General features: G+C 41.0%; 2 protein-coding genes across 4 annotated transcripts; both read right to left on the bottom strand.

The window, feature by feature from the left end:
• On the bottom strand, window positions 1-5497 carry prkar2ab (protein kinase, cAMP-dependent, regulatory, type II, alpha, B). Of its 2 annotated transcripts, none has more exons than XM_061786505.1 (10): window positions 5178-5497; window positions 5059-5094; window positions 4111-4250; window positions 3321-3427; window positions 3087-3240; window positions 2898-2999; window positions 1774-1848; window positions 1638-1703; window positions 641-779; window positions 1-519 (listed from the first exon to the last, which is right to left on the bottom strand). In XM_061786505.1, the coding sequence occupies exons 1-10, from the start codon at window positions 5428-5430 to the stop codon at window positions 395-397; spliced, it is 1197 nt and encodes a 398-aa protein (XP_061642489.1). In that variant the 5' UTR covers window positions 5431-5497; the 3' UTR covers window positions 1-394. The 2 variants fall into 2 exon arrangements, with proteins under 2 accessions (XP_061642489.1, XP_061642490.1); XM_061786506.1 differs by having other exon boundaries at window positions 3321-3421.
• A 33-nt stretch (window positions 5498-5530) lies between these two features.
• Window positions 5531-11003, bottom strand: slc25a20 (solute carrier family 25 member 20). 2 transcript variants are annotated; one of them, XM_061786507.1, is made up of 10 exons: window positions 10855-11003; window positions 10633-10749; window positions 9874-9966; window positions 9368-9495; window positions 9200-9290; window positions 8872-8989; window positions 8690-8762; window positions 8470-8579; window positions 8208-8332; window positions 5531-7435 (listed from the first exon to the last, which is right to left on the bottom strand). In XM_061786507.1, the coding sequence occupies exons 2-10, from the start codon at window positions 10735-10737 to the stop codon at window positions 7373-7375; spliced, it is 906 nt and encodes a 301-aa protein (XP_061642491.1). In that variant the 5' UTR covers window positions 10738-10749; window positions 10855-11003; the 3' UTR covers window positions 5531-7372. The 2 variants fall into 2 exon arrangements, with proteins under 2 accessions (XP_061642491.1, XP_061642492.1); XM_061786508.1 differs by lacking the exons at window positions 10633-10749; window positions 10855-11003 and adding an exon at window positions 10271-10626.
• Window positions 11004-11504: the final 501 nt, after the last annotated feature.

The raw sequence follows: 11504 nt of genomic DNA, 5'->3' as shown, positions 1-11504 counted from the left end.
TCGGTGTGAATGGTTGTTTGTTTATTGAGTATGTATTTCTATACAGCTGAAAGAGCAAACAATAAAAAATAATTGGGGCTTAACTATTAAAAGTCAATATGAACTTTCGCAGTGCAGTATATGTGGAAACAAAGTAGTGAGGTGTTTCAAATGAAGCTCAAGAATAATGTATTACGCTAATCTGGCAATTGAAAATATAAAGGAAATTGGTATTCAAATAAGAAAAAAAAAAGAACATTTAACAGTTCACCAGCTGTAACAATCCAAAAATCCATCAGGGCATATTTCTGCAGGTCTTTTATGGTTGTATTTTTTAACTTCTGAGTTTTACGTACATGGTCAACACACTAACAAAAGGGAAAAAACATATATATATATACACATGCAGTATATCCTAGTTTTTTAAATCTACGCTGGAGCCAAACAATGCCACAAGCTGATCTTCATACTGGGAGATATTCCTCTTCATGATCTCCTTGCAGGGGCCCAGCAGGCGCTCAAATGCCTGGATGTCAATCACTGCAACAAACAGTCAAAATTATTGTCAGCACGTCATTATCAATAAAACATTGCACTAACCCTAAACATAAAAAAATACGATTAAAAAGGTCATTCACTGGGAGATGTTCAAAAACATTACCCAAACATTTGGTTTCTCCAACAGCATAAACGGACGCCGCGCGAGGTTTGTTGGTGACGAGTGCGAGCTCCCCAAAGTATTGTCCTCGAGAGCAACGAGCCACCTCGACCTCCGTGTCGTCCTGCTGGCCTGCCTGTGTCTAGAATTAAACGCACAGGTTGGGATATAGTACTGAGGTGGCAAAAGTACTTCATTTGAAGCTTGTGTAAACAAAAAAGACTGGTAGAAGAAAGTACAGCAAAAAATTGGAGATGGGGAGCATCATGGTGAGGAGCTTGTGCCTCACATTGGATCTACATCTGTTGTCTGGGCGTGTTTCATATTGAGGGCAAGTGACATTAAACAAGATGATATATTTATTCAGTTAGCCTTTGCATTTAGTTTAAAGTTTCATTTTGCACTGAAAACTATTTATATATTGTTTGTTGAAAAGTAGTGCAATAAAAATGTTTTCCCTAACATGATGAATAATTGTGATTACAGTAGCCATTAAAATAATTGATTTTTTTTTTTTTTTTTTTTTACTATAATGCATCCCTACTGTGAGTATTGTTACATTTTAACATTTGTATTCAAATATGTGACCCTGCCACATACTGTAGATGCTCATCATGGCTCGACATTAACACCTGCCAACCCGCCAAATGCGGGTGAATTTCAGCAGTGGGGGTTAACACCCCCCGCATACTACCCTGAAAACGCCCGATCTCGGAAGCTAAGCAGGGTCGGTCCTGGTTAGGACTTGGATGAGAGGGGACTACCAGGCCAATTATCTGTAATCCGTAAAAAACTACGGATTACATAAACCGCAATTGCGGCCTTATGTGCCTCATGGCACTGAGAGCTCTAAAAAAATACAATCAGAAAAAGTTCAGACACCCCCCGACGAATGTATTAATGCTACGCACCCCTATTTACTTGTATTTTGTTTACTTCCCACCACTAGATAACGTATACACAATACAATGAATGCAATACAGAAGCTCACCAGACTTACTTTGGTTTTGATCATGATCCTCACTTGTCCCGACTCCATGAAGTAGAAACAGTCAGCACTGTCTCCCTGCGGCCACACGAGAGCGACAATACATTTCGTCCATTCAAACTGACTGTGAGAAGGTACTGTGTGTTACCTGCGCTATTATACACTCTCCATCTTTGAAACATCTTGCTCCTAGAACATCCACAATCTTCATCCTCTCTGAGAGCTGTTGGACACATGAAAATCATGCAAGTCACAATTCAACCCAAATTTTGAGTACATCTCTTAAAATCGCACAAAACTTTGACAACCGCTGTCGCGGATGATGCAGTAAGATTCAACCTTTTGCCTTTTCTTTGGCTTTATGCAACAAAAGTAAGAGCAGCCTCAATAAGGGGTGAAGAATTAAAGAACATACATAGATGTTACACAAAGTGAGCGGGTGCACACAAAAAGGTGGGGAGCTTTTCTTTTTTATATGTATAACGCTCATTATGGTGCTCATTAATAAGTTATAGCCTCCCCAAAAATTACAACTATTTTTGTTATCTATTTTTTAACAAGAAAAATAGCAATCTATAAGACTGCATTGTACTTCATAAAAACAAATAGAAATTACATTATTTAATAGAATGAAAATAAATTCAACTGGTTTTGTGACATTTTTTGCTTCGATTTAATGGCCATCTTGCTGCTCCTTCTGGTGGCCACCTGGGAGAAGTATAATACAAACACAGATATACGTGGAGATTGTTACAAATTACTCCTCTATGAACCGCATCAATACTAGTCAGTCTTCGTAGAAGATACAGAATTCACGCCTCTGGCTGTGAGTAAAGGATTCTAGTACTATGACATGATGCTTTGCATTGTGTGTTAGCATTAGCTAAACTGACTTTCCCAAGGCAAAGCTTCCGGTATGAGATTGTTTTAAATACACAGCATGTAATGCTCTTTGTTTTATGTTTAGTTTGAGAGAAAACCTCAACTGGGAGCGGCCTTTAACAGCTTAAAACTTCTTTTGATTTTTTTATTTGAAAGAATTGTTCACTAGCAACCAAACTGCAGCTTGTTGTGAAGTGTGTTCGGTTGAGTTCACTGCTACCCTACAGCGCTCAGATCTCAGAATCAAATGAACAAAAAAGAAAATAAATTGGCCAAATGACAGCGCTCGTATCTCGAGGCGCCGCTAATTTCTTCAATTCTCTGCGCGACATCTCCAGTATGTATTGTTAGAAGTGCAGTTGAATTGTTCCCAGTGTTTGTGGTACAAACCTCCAGAGACTTCAGAAGAGGAACACATTCAACAAAGGCCTCATACATCCTCCTCTTCTTTGCGTTATTTTTCACAATGAGCCTGTGGAAGGTGGCTCGGTCCTGCATTAGCACAAAAAGCAAATACGCTAGCACTCACGTCTCGTTGACCCTTGACAAAGTCATCGTGAGCACGCGTTAGTAGCCCACCAGGCCCCACAGGGCGCCTTCCTGTGTTGCCACGATGGTGGCAGCTCGAGGCGTGTTGTACATGAGGGCCAGCTCGCCGAAGCTGCCCTTGTTGTCGTACTTTCCCACGCGCACACTCACACCGTCCTTCGCCACCACTATATCATAAACACCCCTGAGACGAGGAACAAAGCAAGATATTATAAACCTTTATAATAAAAAAAACTTCTGAAGAGAATTAAGCAACCCACTCACCTCTCTATGACATAGAAATTATCTCCATCATCTCCTTGGTCTATGATGTGCTCCTGTGGTTTGACCTGCACCTCGAACATGCCGTCCAAAACCTCAGAGAACTGCTCCTACGGGACGTCGCACTCATTATTAAGATGACTGTAAATATTCAATGCGGTCACAGGACACTTTATGAGGTACAACTGAACCAGGTAGTGAGATCCCACACAAGAGCTGTTTCAATAAATTCTGCCTCTGCAAAAATAATAATGCTCTGTTCTGATTGTGAGAGAGCGATTCATTTCTAACACAATGATTTTTATTGTGGTTGTCGTTTGTGTGAGTGTAAGCTAGACGTCATATCCTGACGATATTGCGCTTTCTGTTAGTTATATATCATTTCATGTATTATTACAAGCAGTAACTAAGATTACGCGAAAAAATAATTAAAGTGGGAGTTTGCAATCTTCAAAAAAAAACAAAATCCTTTTTTGTCATATTTGTTGAACTGTCAGTATGACCTGACAGCAGTAGATTAGTAAAATGATCTGTGAAAATATTTTTTCAAATCAGCTCTCCCGGCCCATCTTGTAATTTATTCGATTTTTAAGAAATGACTGCGCCTGAGGAAAACCAACCAATTGGAAACAAAAGGCTTGACTACGAGTTGGAAATCATTTGCCGTGGACTCGCGGGCACACTCATCGTGGGTACACCCCCGCAGCCTCCCCCTGAGACTGGTAACAGTCTTAAAAAGGTTGGTGACCCCTGTACATAAAGGTCAAGCATGTCTTTTCACACACGTGTGCACCTGCTCCAGTGTCTTAAAGAGTAAAATGTCCTTGCAGGCATCCTGAAGCCTGCGACGCTGCTCGTCCGTTTTGGGGTGCACAACTCGAGGCTCGGTGTCGTCGTCGTCGTCGTCGTCGGGGTTGTAGGCCTCTGCGCAAACTACATTAGCACATGCGGGTTACAAACATGACATGAGAAAAATGACAGTTGTGAAAATTCATGACACGTATAGGCACGCTAGTTCATCTGTAATGACTTGGGCTTTGGAATCGGAGGGCCACAGTAAGGATATAAAATGGCAACCCGTTGTTGGGCAGACGCTACGCTGCTTCCGGACTACTGTCGAGGTGCCCTTTAGCAAGGCACCAACACGTTGTTGAAATTGACACTTTATAGTTATGTCCCTAGATTTTAGCTCAGCGCTGTTACCAAGATCATTTCTGTGATTTTATTTTAAAATCTATATTTTTTGTTGAATCACTGAAATGTGCTTTTTCAACATGGTATTAGTATAAACGCCACGTAGCTATATTTCATGTATTTGCAAATTCTATGCTAAAAACTCAGTCCTGTTACTGAAAATGACTTTTTCCGTACATAAAACAATGACATATTATCATCAATGTGTGTATAAGATTTAAAGTTGAAAAGACAGAACTTTTATAACTTTATTTTGACAAGAGTTACAAGCAAATGCCAGCAACTGGATGAAAATGGATGGATGGGATTCTAATATCCAGCCATCCACTTTCTATAGCGTCGATTCTCATTAGAGTCACGAGTGTCTAATCTAACTTTGGGGCGAGAAGTTTCCTTTGCAATGGAAACAGGGAGAAGAGGCAAACTTTCCACAGAAGGGCCGGATTCAAAGCCTGACCTCAGGCCTGTGGGGCTGATGGACTAAACACTAGTGCGCCATGATGCCTGGCCTTATAACAAATAAAAAAAAAAATGTATTGTTACAGACCTGAAACTCTGCGGTTGTATTTACCAGTGGTGCATTCTGCGGAGACACGTAAATTACACTCTTATTACAACTGCACAAGCGCATCTGAACAAGACTTACACATTTAACGAAGTACTCACTAACAAGCTTCTCCTGATCTTCTTCTCTCTCATCCTGGACATTCTCATCAGAGTTGGTCGCAAAGGTCACCCCTTTCCGTGACACTTTCCCGCCACGCTTCTTAGCCGGCTTGTCGTTCCCACGGTTCGCCAGAATTTGCGTGAAATGCCGCACGGCGAATTCCACCAAGTCCGGCGGCCTGTGGCGAAGAACCTCCACCGTGTACCCCTGCAGCAGCTCCTTCAGGCCTGCCGGAATGTCGGAGTTGCTCATCTTTGAGCATCAGAGGTCGTCAAAAGCGTGCGCGTGTGTCGTTTCCATGCAACAAACCGTCAGCAGGCTCAACACACTTGGTAACAAAAGCAGACTCCTCCCTGTTGCACCAGTCAGGTTCACTTTATTGATCTCTTTATTGAACACGGCCCGTTGGAAAGTATCGACCGAAACTTTTCCCCAATTAAACCTAATGCATGTGCAATGGACACATCACAGTGAAATGATGGAAAAAGACAGGACATAGGAAAAGGATTTTTCACAATGCAAGTCAACGGCATAATAGCACAAAAGTCCCATTCAATGTTGTGGTTTTGCACATTTCTACACAGCGACATCCATGTACAGGACATTCAAGAGACACAGTAGAAAGACAAATGTACCTTTTCCCTGATACTGTAAGTTCAAATAAGGCAGCGGTAAGGCACGACATGTTCAGCTCACTCCGTCACTGCCTCACTGACACATTTCAAAAGCAAAGGGAGTGACAATATTCGAGCACATTATTTCCTCATACAGTGGACCCAGCATCTATTATGGGTAAGGTGCTTATTAATGTACACTTTCCTGGTCAACCGTGGATAAAATGCACAATTGTTATTTTCCACACATGATTTTTTAATGGGATGGGAGAATCTAGCGGGAGTCTTCTGAACTTCTGTTTCAATGCCAGTTGTCGTATTGAGTCGAAAACTGCTGCCAACAGGAGCTGCGTCATAGCGGAGATGTACGTCAAGCCCTTCGAACATTTCACAGCGAGACTGGACCACTTGCAGATATCTCCAATTCCGTTTTGCCTCGTCCAAGAGAACGGCAGATATCCGCAAGTCCATTATTCTTATCCGCGATTGTCATTTCAAATTTGCGCAACGTCATTTCGCCTCGGGCAAATGACGTCGCTTTTATCATTGGTGGTTCTGGGGTTTTCACTACAGATATCGCCAATTCAGTTGCAGATATCCGCTAGTGAATTACAGATATCTGTAACCGAATTGGAGATATATGTAACTTCAGTTTGAGATATCAACAATTTTATTCCGACTACTCATAATTCCAGGTCAAGATATCTATAATATACAAGTCCCTTTTCAGATATGTTAAGTTTTAACGAGGCGGAACGACATTCTCGATGTCTGTCGGTAGAATTATGACTAGTCAAAATTATGTTCTCTTTTGACTAGGCAAAACTGAATTTTCTTTTGAATAGGCCAAACTGAATTACAGATATCTATAACTGTCATTACGACTACTCACATTTACGTTACCGATATCGCGTATGAAAATTCGAACTATTCAAAATGTCATTAGAAAGAGTCCGAAAGATTTTTGTTGATATCGACAACGTTAATTCGGTTTAGTGAAACTTTTAAATGTTGAATTTGGTTGCCATATAAAGTACATGTAGCTCAACTTCCTATAACTGGCATCGTGTTTTACTTCTTTAGACAGATGATTGATTCAATGATGACTTTTTCAAAATAATGTTCAATTAAAATAATAAACGCACCCAAGATTGTGGCGCGAGCACAGACGTGACGAGGACAGAAACCGTCTCAATATTACGCAAGATCACCTTGAGTCCAGTACAGGAAATTTGTTGACAACCACATAGTGGCAAGAGTTCATGTGCTTTGGTAGTTCTTTAATGCCTCTGTGTGTCTAAGATTTCATTTCAGTTGCTACTCATTTTCCCAAAAAGGGGGGGGGGAACAAAAAAAACCAAGAATTATAGATAACAGCTTATTAGATAACAATCCCTGACATTAAGTGAGACAAGGCGTCTATTCGAGTGGAGGCCACTATTTGAGGAAATATGATTTGCTCCAAAACCCACTACCACAGGTTTTCAGACACAATCAAGTAGAGAATTGGACATTTGTTAAAATTATAAAGTCCCTGTGTGTGTGTGTGTACTAATAAATGCACTGTAATAACATTTTCATCACAGGTTCGGTGCCAGCCAGTTGAGGAATTTCATTGCGAGTTCGAATCCCAAGAAGCAAGCCTGAGGACACAAATGGACAAAAAGTCTTCAGTTTGTTTGGAACGACTCCGATTCTCATTCACATTCACACACACACACACACGTTGTTGTGAACAAATGTGTTTGTCCTGGTAATGCTTTAATTTGCATACTAACCATTAAAAAAATAATAATTAGTCACTTGCCTCTCTGTAAATACTGTGTTACGAGAATCACTTCAACACATCTACATGCTTAATTACTCATACTGAAAGTGGTTTCTAATATTATGTTTCGAATATTACATAGAGCTTGCTTAACAGCAGTTCTACACCACCGCAAAGTACCGTACAAACAATAATAAACAGCATTATTATCTTGGTAAAAGTTGATGGAGCTCTTGTATTGGCTCTCATTTGTAAAAAAAAACAAATTGAATGCTCCCTCTCCACATAAAACATTCAAACAAGACTGAGGTTGTGTTTCTAAAAAAGTATTTTTAATATTATTGGAAGCCACTCTAACACTGAGCTTAAATATACAACAAACAAAACAAAAAACCCTGATTCAATAATGATTCAATTAAAATGTATGGCACATAAAAGGTAAATAAAAATTGCATCTAAATTTTTTTTTTGAAACAAACAGTAACTAAATATTAAATCCAAACATTTTTAACTTAAAAATTAAATACAACTGAACCGTGCTTAGGCAGCGATTCTTTCACATACCGCTAGAAGGAGCCCACGTGCCACACTTTCAGAATCATTGTGCTCGATATAGTGATGAATATGACAAAAACATATAAACTCACAGCGTTTGCCGGAAAAGCTCGAAGCATGACAGCGGTGAAACCTTTATACAAGGAGCCAATGCCCTCCTCTCGGATCAGCTCGCGCAGAACATCCCGGAAGCCATTGGGATATTTCCCTTCAGGAGCTACAGTGATTGGCACACACTAACTTTTAATCTATTTTTTTTTTTTTTTTTTTTTTTACATGTTATATCAAATCAAAGCAGAGAACGAACTCAACAAATTGCTCATGCACGCATGCAACTGATAGGTAGGTGGACACCTGTTTGAAAACGAGACTTGAGCACATCGGGGGGAATTGCCACGGCCCAGTTAAATATTCCCGCCATCCCTCCGGCGAACAGGACGCTGGGAACGCTGAGTTCGTCATGACTGGGCGAGCCGGAGAACAAGAGCGAGAAGGACACAGAGAGAGCAGGTTCCGGTTACGTCTCACTTGTAACAAAGAGCTGAAGTCGGTCGGGGCCGTCGGGAGTTCTCACCTCTTCCCTGCCGGCCTGAGGAGATTCTTCAACCACTCGTATGACATGAAGTACATGCCGCTCGCAGGAACATCTGAATCGCACGCGAAAAAGTCGCCATCAGAACACGCCTGATCGTTTGAAAAGGCAACACTGATCCAAAATTAAATGGGTGAATGCGAAGCAAAATAAAAGCAGCACACCTCTCATGAGGGTCAGCACGGTGCCTTTGTAGATTCCTCTGATGCCGGACTCCTTGTAGAGCTGTTTGACACAGTCCATCGGTCCGTCGTACTTCACCTTCCCGGATGACGCCTGGATCTACGCAAACGCGCGCACACACACAAACGTGTCCTCGCGTCAGGTTATTATTATTATTTATTTTTATTTTATTTTATTTTAAATCGCTGATGCACTTTTTAGCTGTTTAATGAACACCAGGAGAACAGTAAATAAAAAAAAAAAAAAAAAAAACTTGCCGACATCCCACGGGCCCCACCTCTTAAAAGGCACATGAAGAGGTTAGCTGACCTGCAGGAGACATTTGATGCGCTCGCCAGGAGTCATGATGGCCGTGGTGAAAACGCCGGACAACATGCCGGCAGCAAATAGCTGCGGATACCTGGAGGAGGTAGGCAAAATCTTCACCCGCAGTGCTCGCAAGCACCAAAATACCAGCGAGGAAGAGCGGTGACCAACGTGAGGATATCGTCGGGGCTTTTCTGCTGCAGTTTCTTGCCCAACCCGAAGCCAAAGAAACACACGGCAAACATGGGCGTGACTCCGATGATTGGGGCTGCCATGCCTTTGTAGAGCCCCTTCACTCCCTGCAAAGAGGAGGTGCAAATGGAGTTAGCACTGGGAAGCAACTTACTGAGGATAACATAGTTCCTCTCCTAAAGCCAACTGTTCTAGTAGCCCCAATTTCATCCACTTGGAAAAAAAATAAATAAACATCTTCAATGAACCTAACATGCATGTTTTTGGGTTGTAGGAGGAAGCTGGAGTACCTGGAGAAAACCCACGCAAACTCGATCTTTCAAAACATGTTATTTAATATTGCAAATATGCATTTCTACAAATCAATGCCTCACCTCTTATACACGCCTGATACTTTCTGCTGTTAATCAAAGTAGCAAAGTCTCAGCCACTATCGGAGCAAATAGGATTTTTTAACCTCAAGATAAGGTTGCCTGCCTGCTCACCTCTTTTGCTAAGGTCTTTTTGAAGCAATCGATGGTCCCCACATACATGACGCTCTCTCCTGGTTTGGGCTTTGGCTGAGTCTGTAGACGCACCTGAGGGAATAATTTTGCACCAACAGAAAATAAAAAGAAGAAAAGAAGTAATATCACACTTTACAAAGAGAAACATGCTCACTTTTGATTGACAATGTAAAATTCAGTGGGAACTCCCTGACTTAATCCATCACTATCGTGTCACAATTTTAGAACCATCAAAACTGTACCAAAATGCAATATAACAGCATGCAACTGTGCCAAGCACCTCATCTGGAACAGTTCAGAATCAATGTGCTGTATCTAATAGCATGACAAAAATCGAAAACACTCAAATTAAAACTTAAAAAGACACCATACTCACCAGAGATGCTGATTATTAAATGTCGCTAGACATGGTTTGCCCTGAGCAACCAATCAGAGGACGGAAAAATGCTGACAAGATGGTTGGCCAGCTAGCTGGCCCTGCGAGGCTGATTGGTTAAAGGAACAGCTGCTCTAATTGAGGTTACATGGGCCAGCACTACTGATTCTGAAGGCCCAGGGCCTCTGCAGTGTGACGAGGGCACGTGAATGTGGGTCAAAGTACTGTACTGCAGTACACTGCGCTCTATTCCTCAGCAACACGGACATTTGCAGCGAAATAAAATAATTTTCCTGATCCAGCACCCGCCTTTAAGTGACAAACACGGAGCGAATGTTTGGCCGCATGCACACGTGATTTACTTTAATAGTGTCGAGGGGGTGTCCGGCAAAGACGAGGCAGACGCCACCGAAACCTCCAGCGAAGAAGTTCTTCATTGGGCTGATCGGCTGCGGCTGTTTCGACATTTTGACTTTCCGCTTTGGAGATAATAGAAAGTAATAGAAACAAAGACTATTAGGACGTGAGGATCAGTAGTATGCAGTATACATGCAGCGAAACAAAACGGACGTCAGCTAGCTCACCTGGTCGGGCACAGCTATGAGCGGAAATGTCTGTCAAGTGCTTTGCCGTCTTACCGATGGACCTTTCACCCACTTGTAGACCCGGACGGATTTGACTACAACACACAGCGAGTCTGGTACGTCATTGTTTGTTGTCCGGGTTAACCACGGTTTACTTCAGCTATAACTTTATGATCGCTAACCAAGACAAATTTAAACCCTTCTCCCCACTAATTATTTATATAAAAATAAAAATTGTAATCTTTTCTCAAATTTGTTTGAAATATTATTGCGTTTGGTAACTGTATCAATGTCTTCTGTGTATTTTATATAATCATGTTAGCAACATAATAATGAAACAATTATTATAATTAAGTGAAAGCAAAATTATATTTAAAAAATTAAAATGTGATACTACAAAAATATCTCCATGGTCTGGACATTTTGGTTAAATGTCACTTTTCTCAATTGTGCCACAAGAATTCCCACTAATACACGTTTATGTTTACTGATACAGTATATATATATATGTGTGTGTGTGTGTATAAAAGTGCATCTAAAAATGAATATCGTAAAATTCTTTTTTCAGTACACAGTTAAAAAAGTGAAACGTGTATTTTTAGATTTATGAAACAGAGACTAAATACTTTTCAGAACACAAACTACTATGC

Source organism: Phyllopteryx taeniolatus, chromosome 9 (assembly GCF_024500385.1).
Source record: "Phyllopteryx taeniolatus isolate TA_2022b chromosome 9, UOR_Ptae_1.2, whole genome shotgun sequence".
Classification (NCBI taxonomy): Eukaryota; Metazoa; Chordata; class Actinopteri; order Syngnathiformes; family Syngnathidae; genus Phyllopteryx; species Phyllopteryx taeniolatus.
Note: the sequence above shows the minus strand (reverse complement) of the source record. Positions and strands in the feature narration are given on the sequence as shown.

Excerpts from the sequence above, each read along its gene's own strand:
- prkar2ab (XM_061786505.1), bottom strand. The coding sequence starts at position 5,430 with ATGAGCAACTCCGACATTCCGGCAGGCCTGAAGGAGCTGCTGCAGGGG. Across the intron at positions 3,000-3,086 it reads AAGGCGCCCTGTGGGGCCTG|GACCGAGCCACCTTCCACAG; the intron begins GTGGGCTACTAA and ends GTGCTAATGCAG. Across the intron at positions 1,849-2,897 it reads CTCTTCTGAAGTCTCTGGAG|CTCTCAGAGAGGATGAAGAT; the intron begins GTTTGTACCACA and ends TGTGTCCAACAG.
- slc25a20 (XM_061786507.1), bottom strand. The coding sequence starts at position 10,737 with ATGTCGAAACAGCCGCAGCCGATCAGCCCAATGAAGAACTTCTTCGCT. Across the intron at positions 8,763-8,871 it reads CGTGCTGACCCTCATGAGAG|ATGTTCCTGCGAGCGGCATG; the intron begins GTGTGCTGCTTT and ends CGTGCGATTCAG. Across the intron at positions 8,580-8,689 it reads CTCAGGCCGGCAGGGAAGAG|TCATGACGAACTCAGCGTTC; the intron begins GTGAGAACTCCC and ends CGGCTCGCCCAG.